The 12,378-nt window shown below is 34.6% G+C and overlaps 1 protein-coding gene across 1 annotated transcript in view; it reads right to left on the reverse strand.

The window, feature by feature from the left end:
• MYO16 (myosin XVI) overlaps positions 1-12,378 on the reverse strand; it is a 358,267-nt gene that overhangs the window by 165,642 nt on the left and 180,247 nt on the right. The window contains 2 exon segments of the mRNA XM_056502322.1: positions 856-966; positions 6,472-6,622. Of these exon segments, the coding sequence (XP_056358297.1) occupies positions 856-966; positions 6,472-6,622 (262 nt within the window).

Consider the following 12,378-nt stretch of genomic DNA (forward strand, 5'->3'; position numbering starts at 1 on the left):
GATACCTTTGGAAGTGAGATAAAAAAAAAATAAATGCTCATAAAATGAGTATTTTTTACCATATGATCCATGATTCCAAACCCCAGAATTTTTTTTACCATTGAAATGCCATAGCATCTAAAACTGAAGTTCCCATAATTTCAAAAGAATTCACAGAAACATAACAGTTCTCCATATTCCTTTAGTCTAAATAGTGTAACCAACTTATAAATTTAAAAATAATATGTATGTTTCACATTTACATTCCACTCAGCTGTACAGTAAGTTAGTAATAAGGTATGGGTAAGATATGGACAGCAATACAAAAAATTCTTTTGGTATCTAGATGATTAACATTACAATATAATTATTTCTCTGATGCTGGAAGAAATGAATAATTAAATCTCCCATGCTGAATTCTAAGCTTTTAAATCTAAATTTCTTTTACATTTCCAGTAATCATGCTCCATTAAATTAACATAGCATTAAAAATGGAAGGTTCTTTCAGTGGTTTGAGAAAGAAGATTACAAATTATGGTGGTGCAGCCCCACCTCAACCACACTGTGATCTGGGTGACCTTAAAACACTCATTCATGACAAGTGTGTTCATCATTGTCTACCAACTTACTTCCTCTGTGAAAAAAAATATCACACATAAATTGTATTTAAACCTGTCTGAAGTGATATTCCATTTTTTATTTCTCCTTTTCCTACACAAACTTGAGGAATTGCAGGGTTTACACACACCTTCTCACCCATTTAAAACTAGTAATGAGTTCAGGGCAGGTTACTGCCCAGAAGTTGTGATAGTAATCCTGTGTTTCCTATTCTCCCTTTTTTGAAAGCTTACTATTGATAGGTGAATAGCAACTCACATATATCTGATTATTGTTGAAACGCTTCTGAATCTCGTAAAGCAGGCTGCTGTCTGTTAGCTCACTCAGAGAAGCCAGGTCATCATTTGGAGCTGGAGGCATTAGCTTGATCTAGAAAACACAGATTAGAGAAATGAAATAACTTCACAATGAATCATTCTGTACCATAACGTTCTAACTTACAGTATAAACCAAGACCACTAGAATTTATGGGAAAAAATGCATTAGGAAACCAGAAAGTTGCCACCCCTGAATAAATCCACATCATTACTCTTAATCAAGGAGTTTATGTTCTTCAATATACAAATTATTATCAGTGTTATGGTGCATAACTGTATGATACAGAACATACCAGAGTGCCATCTGCAATCCTTAAACCCACACAGATTCTTGGATCATGTGCAATGTTCCTGCTCTCTTCATTAAATTTTTATAGCAGAAGAAATCAAGAAATTAATTTGTAGACTTGTAAATTATTTCTTGAAGTATTTAACAATGCTCTCAGAGAATTCTTCATCATATGGGATTTGAAATTTTGGAATTTTTCTTGCAGAATAGAATTTAATAAGAAATTGGAAATGTGTTGTTATGGAAACCAGAAGACAATCAGAAGAGTCCACTTTAGCCAAAATGGGTGAGTGAAACTGCTCGAGACATTAGGGTGAATAATATAAATTCTGCAAGGGTAAGTAAAAATGTAATGAAACAAAAAAAGACTGAGACAGGAGACAAAAAAAGAAAAAATCAGTGATAATGGTAATTTGATTAAAACAAAATAAACACACATTAAGCAGTGTGCTTATAAATAATGCTCTACGCTTAAAATGGGAGGCAGAAGACAAAAGAATTAGTGATAATGGAAATTTGATTAAAGACAAAATAAACACTGACACATTAAGCAGTGTGCTTATAATTAAAATGTAGTTTGATGTCAGCATAAAAAAACAGAAAATTCTCACGTGAAAGGCAATAGAACGGAGTAGTTTGTTCAGAGTTTATTAGAATAACTCATGGTCTATTTTGAGAATGGACAATCAAGATGAAACTGTTTTGTTCTGCTTAAAATGAAGACTCAGGAGAAAAGCAGACACTGCCCTTTTTTGGTGAGAACTTCAGCACCTTCAGTTTTTGTCAGTGACAGGAGATCAGTGGCAGAAGCAGACTGGGAGGTCCTGGAGGGAATATGGAGCAGGTTTCTGTCATGGGGGGAGCCCAACGACTATGGATACCTGTGTTTAGTAGTGGGGACCTGACACAGAACTCCTAAGCTGCAACTCAGTTGCCACAGGTTCAAGGTTGAATTCAAAAAATACTGATACTCTGATTTCACTAACTGTGCCTTACAGGTGCATGTCTGCCTATTGGAGAGGTTTGCTCCTCACCCTGTTGAAGTGAATGAAGACTCCTCTGTCACACAGAAGATGGCATTTCTTGCTCTTTTTGTTTTTAATCATGCCAGTTGGATGTACAGCTGAGTAGAAAACAAAAATTCCACTTGGCAAGACAAAAAATGAAATTACATTTTGGCATTTGTCTTTGATGATGTACATTGCAATAGAAAAAAAAAATAACAAAAGAATTCCATGAATATTTTAAATATTTTGTAGAAAGAGAGTAGAGAGACAAGTTTGTGGCCTCTTTTCCTTAATAGTGTGCTAACCTGGCATGCAGGGACAAAACAGGCATGAGCCTTCACTGCACTCCCTTGTGTGCTATCAAAACTCAGAACATCTGTGCCAGATGAGCTTCTTTTAATCTACCTCTATGAAGATTAAAGCTCTGCTATTATCTGTAAATAAAATCAAGGTTTGGATAAAAGTACTGCTCTGGGATTCTCCATATTTTCTGAACTTTTTAGCACACTTCCTTGTACATTCCTGGTTCCTATCAGCTAGCACTCATGCAGAGGAAACCTGGATATCCTTCGGGTCACATGACAATAATCATTCTCCATGGGTCATTTGGGCATGGCCCCATCTCTGGAGGCAGAAAAATCTTGTCTTACAGATGTATATGGACTCATCCCACACAGCCCTAGGGCAGGAAGCAGGCAGTGGCTTTCATTTATTTAATAATCTAGGCATGGCCAAAAATCCTCATTCTGTAGGTATGGTTAGAAATGTGAAATGCTCAGTAAAATTCCAAGTAAGAAAATAAAAGTTTTCCAACCTTTTTTTTACAAAGTTTAGGATTTTTTGTTTCAGCATTTTCTACCTGACTTGTATCAAATTTCATAGTTCAACAAGCAAATAATCACATAGAAATAAGAAACTCTAAATCCCTTAAACTCATAACTGATTTAACAGTAAACATTATGTACATAATAGTTTTATATATTAAATATTATATATATAAAATTTAGTTATTTTTTTTACATACTTGTGTCACTGAAATATATATACATCACATCTCTTATGTGTAATATTATGTGATGCATAGTTAAGCCTGATCTGTGTTAACTGATACTGGAACAATCAAAAGGGCATCGTGAAACACTCCATCACATAGTTCATGTGGCCAACAATACATAAACAAGAACTAAAAGATTTTTTTTAGACAATTTTTAGACAATTTAAACAATTTTTCTAGACTCCATTAAGAGAATAAAAATATTTAATTTATATTTATTTGCAGCATGGAGCATTTAATTCAATTCCAAGCCATAATTTGAATCTGCTATTAAAAATATCCTTCCCAGATGAGAGGAAGAGAAATGGAGGATATGATAAAATTCTGGAAATTATTCATACTGCTTTCTTTGTTTGACAGCACAGATCTTGACATTACTGATGATCAAAGAACACCTTTTACCTAGGAAAAAAGCAAAAGATAATACAAGCCAAGAGAGGTCCAGAATGTTTTACTGAAGTAGTCACTTCATCCCCATCTCCTATACTTCAAGTAATAAAAATCTTCATGGGAAATAATGTTTTCTTAAGGGTGTTTTTCGTAATTTTTGCAATTAAAAAAATCTGAAGCAACATATAAATGTTAACAGTTATTTTTTTTTTCCAAACCAAAAAACTTACAGGCTTTTTCTATTAAAAATGCATGTCTGAAATGTGGTAGGATGAAATTTTTCTTTTGATCCCCCAATAAAGGTCTAATCTGCATGCCATATTGCCTAGGAATGAGTGGTATTTCTGATATAAAGCATATGAAACATCCTCCTGATATATTTCAATAATATATGAACATAAAATCCAAGTAATGACTCCACACAACCTATTGAAAAATTAAACAGAACATGATTACTTTGAGTGTAGTGTGAATGTAACTGGTAAGAATAAAAGACAACTCATTAGAAACTCATTAGAATTAGGATATCCAAAAGGCAGGAACAGCGGGAAGGGGTTGTTCAAAGATTTCCTTTGGTATCACCACTAAATAAAAACTTTACTTCCCAAGTTGTGAAATAAAAAAAATAACATTAATAAAAAAGTGTTAAATTGATAAATTTCATCTTTGAAAACTAAGGTCTAAATATTAGTAGACAAACAGAGATATGATACATATTTTCCTACAGTTCATAATGCATGACAAGTAGTAGAGAATACAATCCCTCTACTTCCAGGATCACAAATGCACCAAAAGAAAAAAATATTACATATTTTAATTTTACAAAATCCAGGGACTCTTTACTTTCCTAAAATTTAACTGTTTCCTGAAGTGATTAAAGTGGTTTTCTCTCTTTCCTTCATAAGAGCTAAAACTCATTAAGCCCTTGCCAAGAGAAAAGTTGTATTAATTCTTTTCTAATACAACTAGTCATTTAAAAATTCACCAAAATAGCATCATTGCTAACCTATCCCCTGTTAATGATAATTTCTCAGACAGGACTCTTTCTATCCTTCCTTGATAGGGAAATTCAGCAACTATAGATATTTTCTAGTTTTCCCTGTTTCTAAAAAAAACATAGGATGCCCACTCCCAGAGTGTTTAGACCAGAATTTCAGACTGTTTCCTGCAAAAATTTCTCAAAGAAAAGAGCTAAAGAGATTCATCTTTATGTCTGCTCTTTTGTTTTTGTGGGAAGTTCCACTGTTGTATGGTGAAACAAGAGTGCTTTTGAAAATCTGCCCTGGGACCCTGAGAAGACTCAAGGTCATGGTGGAGAATGAAATCACCAGCATGAAGACTCCTGTTTGCTCATTTCTACCTGGAAGATTAGCTGCTCTTATTCCAATCTATTTCTGTGTACTATTGCATGAACTATAAAGCAAAAGTTTAGCTTAGAGATAATGAAAACCTGAATAATTTTGGCTAGGCTTTCATCAAAAGAGAATCAGGCAGAAAGAAGTATCTGTGTTCTTGTACACACTTCTGTTGAACATCTAGGAGCAAGCAATAGTCTTGGCAAGACCATAAAACAAATACTCCCCTCTCCTTTCCTACAGTTATGGGAGGATTCCTCCTTAAAGGGTTGCAAGCATTCACTTTTCTGATCAGCAGTGCTTGTCCCTTGGAATGATTTTCCATATAATCACATCAGTCAGCAACATCAGAAACTGCATGACATGAAAACAAGATGTAAGCCAAGTGCAAAACGTGCTGTGGTATCCTCTGACTGGATAGGGAACCAAGCACTCCACGGGATTCCAAAGCTGAAGCTCTTTCCCAGACTGACTCGTATCATTTACATATGGATGCACTGATTGATCTCATATGATCAAGCCATTCCTCTGAAACACATCCAAATAAAAAGCAGTGGAGTATGCTTTCTTCTGCCAAGACAGAGATGCAGTTTTTTGAACCGAATGTGGCTTAAATCAAACCAATATCTTGCTCCTTTGCTAAGCTTCAAATTCACAGTAAATTATTTTTAATGGAAATACTCCCCTCCTCCATCCCCTTAATCCTAAAGTAGCTTTTTCTTAAATGACAAAATATTTCTGGAATATGTGTTTCCCAAATATATGTAACAGAAAATAAAACCCCTTTGTATCACAAAAAAATCCAAACAAAACAAAAACCAAACCAAACCAAACACAAAGAAAAACCTGGGAAAAAAAAAAAAAAAAGAAGTCCTAAACATTCAAACCTGCTAGATTTCTAAGCAATAGATAATTGCCTCCTTTTGCATTCATCCTATATACTGAATGAGATTGTCCTCCTATGGAGAAAACTCTAAAGTGTAAAGTGTATCCAAACAACCAGTGCTGATAATCTAATACCACAAGAAAGGGAGTTAACACTGCAGCTGTAAATCTGGCAATTCCTAGCTTTGAATTACAGTCACTTACTATTCAACTTGATACTCCTTAGACATTCTTTTTGTTTTTTCAGTCTCCCTGGTTGCTCTGCTTTTGTAACTGGAAGTTTGTGACAAGTACACACTCTGGGCAGCACCAACAGTTGTCCCTGATCCCTGAATAGAGTTTGAGGGGCTCTGAGCCCTCCCCACAGCCCCTGACCTGCCACCAGTAGCTGGCAGGAAGCAGCTGTTCAATTTGCAGGGCCAGACAGACTGCAGGGAGTGATCAAGGTGACAAGGCTCCACGGTGCAAATGGATTTGCTGCACGGCAAAGGAAAAAATACTGCAGTCTTCAGCTTCATTAAATTTAGTTTCCAGACCTAAGCACTAATGAAGGTTTCAAGACACTGCAAGCTGTTACCTGCTCAAGTTTTGCTGTGGTGTTCACAGTGATGCTTTCAGATGCACTGTCTTGAGACTGCTGCTTGCATAAGCCTTTAGCTGCATCTTTGAACATGGTATCTTTCTCCAGCAAACTGTCCTGCTTGGCGATCGGTAAAGCCAGGGGATTGCTGCAAGGAGAATCCATAAAGCAATTAGACTCCCACTGAAGATGGCAGACAATCAAATGTGGGTGGCACAAGCACAGAACTGAGATACAACTCAGGGCTGAAACAGAAGCTCCTGGTCCAAGTACTGAAAAGAAACTGGTAAGAAATAAACTGTTTACAGAGGCTGGTCTGTTCCCAAAGACACAGAACAACTTACTCTGATTTAAAATTCACCTTTATGCACGTCTTTTCTGAAGCAGAATTGAGCAAGGCAAAGAGAATATGCATGAGTCTGCTTTTAACAGCCCTAGGCTGGCAAATCAATAGCTAATTTTGCAACCGAATTTAAAAACACAGTTAAATTGCACAATATTATTTTGAAACATAGTACATTTAAATGTAATAATACATATATTGCCATTGCAGTTATTAAAATCCATCACTTTTTAGCTTACTTTTAATCCAGCAATATCCAAGGTAAATTTTATGACCAGAAGCTGCTCTGAATTCGTGCAAAGTTAAAAATAATCAAACAAGCAAGCAATAAAATAGCAGACTCCTGAAATTACTGGAACAATGTGCAATACTCTTCATCCACATAAAAGTTAAACTATTCTTATACACATGGAGTTGTTTTCCCTATTGGCACTTCAGACAAGATGAGATTTCTGAAAAACAATAATGCCAAAATCTTGGATGATTTTTCAGAGTTGTACATCCAAGGAATTAGTGAGGAAGCAGCTGCAAGAGTTGAGAACACAAGTATCTTAAAAAATAATTGTCTGGATTCTGACAGTGCAAATGAGACAATCTCATGGAGTGTACACCAGCTCCTTGCCAAAATGCATAGATAATTTCTTTGAAAGGAAATGTGGACTCAATATGGGAATGTGGGAATAGTAAATTCCACTATGGAATAAGGCCCAAACTTAGTTAAAATAAATCTCATATTTACTCTAAAATACTTGAGTTTAATCACTGATTATAAAAAAAACCCCAACCAAAACCATAATTATACAATTAACTCAAATGAATACTCATAGCTAACATGATAGCAACTTGGGATAAGAACTTCTCTTGTAAACAGAACTAAAAACCACAAATAATACAACACTGAAAAACACCCAACTTTAGAAATAAAGGATAAAACACCTTCTAGACAGAATTCATTTAAAAACAAGATGAAGTCATTTCCCAGTAAATAAAAGATAGAAAAAAACTTTTATTTTGATGAAACTGTCACTCTGCAAATATTGAAAGAATTAAACATTTTTTAATGAAATATACATTGTTTCTGCCTCAAAATGTTTTGCTTCAGACATTTAAACCTACAACATCTAGAGTAACATTGGTGAAAATAAAAATTTCTATTTACTGCTTAGATTCACCATAGATAATTTTGTGACAAATTTACCAAATGTCACATGGACAAAAGATCCACCCTCATTTTTTTTTGGTTTGAACTGCAGAATGAAACTTGGCAATTAGAATACGACATCTCAGTAATTAGATTGTAGAATAAATTAAACACCTGTGACACAAACATAAATGGCTAACACTAATTCACATTTTACCCAGATCCAGAATTGAACAAAATATAATTAAATACGAAAATTTCTTTCTGAGTAGCCTTTTGCTACTGTCCAAAACTGCTCAAATTTCTTATATCTTTCTTAATATTCATGTGATATTTCTTTTGAATTAGGAGGATCCAGAATTTTTTTGCTGTGAAGTTGAACCTTACCCATTTAATCTTATCCCTTTTGTGGTAACTACACAATACTCATTAGAAACATTTCTTAAAATTCAGCTATAAAATCCTCACAACCAAATAAAAATTTCAGGTGCCACAAAAGAGAAGTAGGTTGTAAATCACAGCAATGTAGGGGAAAATGGGTGCCTATTTATTTTGACAGATGCATTTTGAACTTAAGAGGACAATAATAACCTAATTTAACAGACACTTTCATGTACTGATAAACATAAGAATAGCCTTTAAATGACATACATTTACGAGATATGAATAGGACTTCATGTGATGAAAAGGATAATATATAATTCATATTAAAACAAAAATGTGAATAATTCTGTGAAAGAAAAAAACATACTAAAATTACTCCAACAGTTCATTATGACTCGGGTTCAAGTAGATGCTACAAAAAATAAACGGAAATAAAATGTTTCCAGAAAACACTGGCTTCTTAGAAAAGCATTTCTTTTAGTCACAAGCACATGCCTCTGAAAGCTCAACTGTAGAAAAGTGCAAGGGAAAATTTTATGTTAATGTAGGCAGGCATATTTGCATGAACTGTCTTCTTTTATGAAAATTAATAGATAATTAATAAATAATTAACCACAAAGGAAGACTTATGCCAAAATAATGTTGCACAGTAGACAGGAAGAAGTGTTATCAAAGATAATATTATCTGAACATGGTAGGTCTTTCTAGCTGCCTATCTGACTGGAAAAATATTGAATGTTATATGGAGGAATAGTGATTTTAATTTTTATGCAAAGAAGTCTTCATGGATGGAATTAATTTGAAGTACTGTGTATTTTTATTGGACATTTTTTTGATAAAGTGAGATGGTTTTCTATAAGTTGCCATTCTCTAGCATGTCATTTAAAAAAATAATTATTAAATGTAAGAGCTGATAATCAAACAATTGGAAGTTTCATCATCAATATTAGAAGCACTTGGGAGCCTTCTATTTTGATAAGAGAATTATATCAAGGCAGTATCTGCAATAATATTTTCACAGGCCCTTTGAGCTTATAGCTTTTGTTGGAGGAAATTTATGTAATCTTTCCAAAGGTAATTCTGAGATACTTCAATAAATTTCTAAGCCAAGCGGGCACCTGTAAAGTGCATAATCTCTGAAATTTCAGTCTAAAAAACTTCTTAAAGTTACATAAAAGTAACTTCAGAATAGATTAAATATTAGAAGAGTGTTTGAAAACACTAGAATAATTAAATTGAAAGTGCTACATAAATGGTCACATGGAAAAGAATTGAAATGTAAGAAAAATTGAATCTCTTTTCTGTTTTGCTCTCTTGAACACATTTATTTCTGTTTTATTTCACGTTCTTGTGCTGATTTTGAAACAGATCATTACTATAATTTTTACTTAAACATGCATCAGAAAATATACAATGTTATTAAGATAGTATTGCTCTGAGAGTAAGTTCTTAACTGTTTAGTATTTTTCACTACCTAGATGACTGCACTATCTGTGCCCTACAGGCACATGCACTGGAGTAGAAGTACAGTGAACATTGTGAAAATAGCATGAGCCTGAAGTCACTTTTAAACAAATATGGCCATATTAAGGCTCTGAACTTTAAGCTGTGTCAATTAATGTATTCTGTGCTGGTATTTTTGCCAGTGGTGTAACAAATGTTCTTCTGACTGTACTATTAGAATTAAAGCTGGCAAAACTTTCCAGCATAGAACTTAGGTTTGCTGCAATGGTCAACCTTCAAGTAACTTCATGACATTCCTAAAATTCTGTCCTTCAGCTAATTTACTTGATCAGTTATGACCAAGAAACTATGCTGGAGCAGGTATAGCCTCAAAGGTGCTGCAGCTTGTGGAAGGCTTGTGTAAAGCACAAGAAAAGAGAAGGACAAGAGGAGTGACAAAGAGAAACAACTACAACCCTGCCCTGTGCCACCCACACCTTACTGATGAGATTGAGTGCAATGCAGAAAGCCAGGTTTGCTTGCTAACAGCATATCTCAAATATCCTGACTACTAAATTTTGTTTCCTCTACCTGAGCAGAGGCTGCATTTCAATTCACCTCTTCACAGTGTTCTTCCAGAAATCAATGCTGTAATTTATGTTTGAAGCAGCAAAACTAGGTTTGCTGACAGAACACATGCTATTTATAATTGTTTGTTCATCATTTTTGAGTTTGCTTTTGAATACTGTTTTATTCTGAGAAATGGCCACAAAGCAATATGGCCACAGCATAGAGTTACTAGGAGCTATTTTAAAACTTTCCACCTCAGATTACTTTCTTACATCAGGAGAATTGATGAAGAATGGATGCAACAAAAATAAAGCAAAGGTACATGTGAATTATTATTGTGCGCTCCTCTTCAGCACTAGAAAATTGGTTTGATACACAAGAACAGCACAGACATTTATCTTCAACCTAGCATATTACACATCTCTCTACAGACTTTTAACAGAGCATAAAGGATGAAACTTTGAAACATTAGCCATTGGGAAAAAAAAAGTTGAAACCAGTCCAGGCTGCCTCTCTAACAGGCAGCATGGAGCCACTCTGGAGGATAATACACTGTATCTTAAGAATATGCCTACTATCATTTGGAACAATACCTCTCTGCAAGGTTTTGGGTTCCATAATTATAAGCATGATAGTTATGATACTCTATCTCAGCATGATACAGCTGACTAGCTTTGAGATGACACATGATTTTCAGTCTCTATAAATTAAGATTGGAAGATTTCTAAGTAACATGGAACTCTGTTCACCAACAGTTTTCCATATGCAGTAGTGATAGCTGAGACATGCATGGGCAAAATACACCAATAATTTTGCCTTCCAAGGCTCCCATCTTAGAATAGCTGGCTAGCCAGCTGATTCTCTCCTGCAATCCTGATAGTACTGCAAAGCTCTGGCTGAGGAAGCCTCTAAACCTAAGACTGCTAAAAGTCTCAAGAACATGCTGAAGTGGCATTACTTCAATCTTACTGTATCCTAATAATGGGACCCTGGCTGTGTGCACAGGTCCCTGCCAAAGTCAGAGCACAGAGCTGAGCAGGGCTTTGGCTTCACCTGCTGCTGCTCTCTTACACAGGCACCACAAACTACATGCAGTCCCACACTGGGATACATTGGCAATAGAAACTAAACTCATCCAATTGCACACATAAATCAATTTTCTATGCTTTTCTCTTCAGCGGACTTTGCTTTTTCAAAACTTCCAGTGGAGGTTTTTACACGTGGCAGGTCTGTATTTTTGTCATATAAAGAGTCACTATATGGAAAACTCCCAAAAATTAGCTATCTTAATATATGTATTACAGGAAGGAAAGAGTAGAGAAGAAATATTTTCAGACCACTTAAAATTAGTACAAGCCAGGTCTTCCAGAGGTTAATGGGTGTTGGCACTAAAACCAGTATTCAGTACAAGAGGTGTACAGCAGTACAAACTTCTAGAATATAAAACATATGGAAATGCATCATCTAGATGAAATAATTATTAATTTCTCAAAGTCTCCAAAAATGTTGTGAATAATTTTAACTAGGCATCATTACATAGGTACAAGACTGACCTACGACACTTTTAGTATTACAACATATCAATAATTTAAAATAAAATTTTAGTTACATTTCAGAATCTAAAGGCTTAATTTCATGCTCAAAATTAAATTTTTTAACTCTAAAGACAGCTGAAGGCACATAAATTTGAGGAGTATGATTTATGTTATTGAAACAGTACATTAGACTAGAGGACTGCTTTTTTCATAAGGAATTAACAAGCATGAAAAATTAGTATTTTCATGAACAGTAGTATCATATACCCAGCTACACATATTAATGACTACAAATCATGGAGCAGGAACAACACACTGTGTTTACCATCCATGAAATATGCAATCTTTACTAAATATCAGTATATCCCATGGAGTTCTGAATTTAACAGATCGATCATTTCATGACAGTTGCTCACCTCTTCCAAATTTTAATGTATCCAAACACATTCTGCCAACCACAAATTATAATTACTATGAAATGGGAAATA

The sequence above is a fragment of the Oenanthe melanoleuca genome, chromosome 1 (assembly GCF_029582105.1).
Source record: "Oenanthe melanoleuca isolate GR-GAL-2019-014 chromosome 1, OMel1.0, whole genome shotgun sequence".
NCBI classification, from domain to species: domain Eukaryota; kingdom Metazoa; phylum Chordata; class Aves; order Passeriformes; family Muscicapidae; genus Oenanthe; species Oenanthe melanoleuca.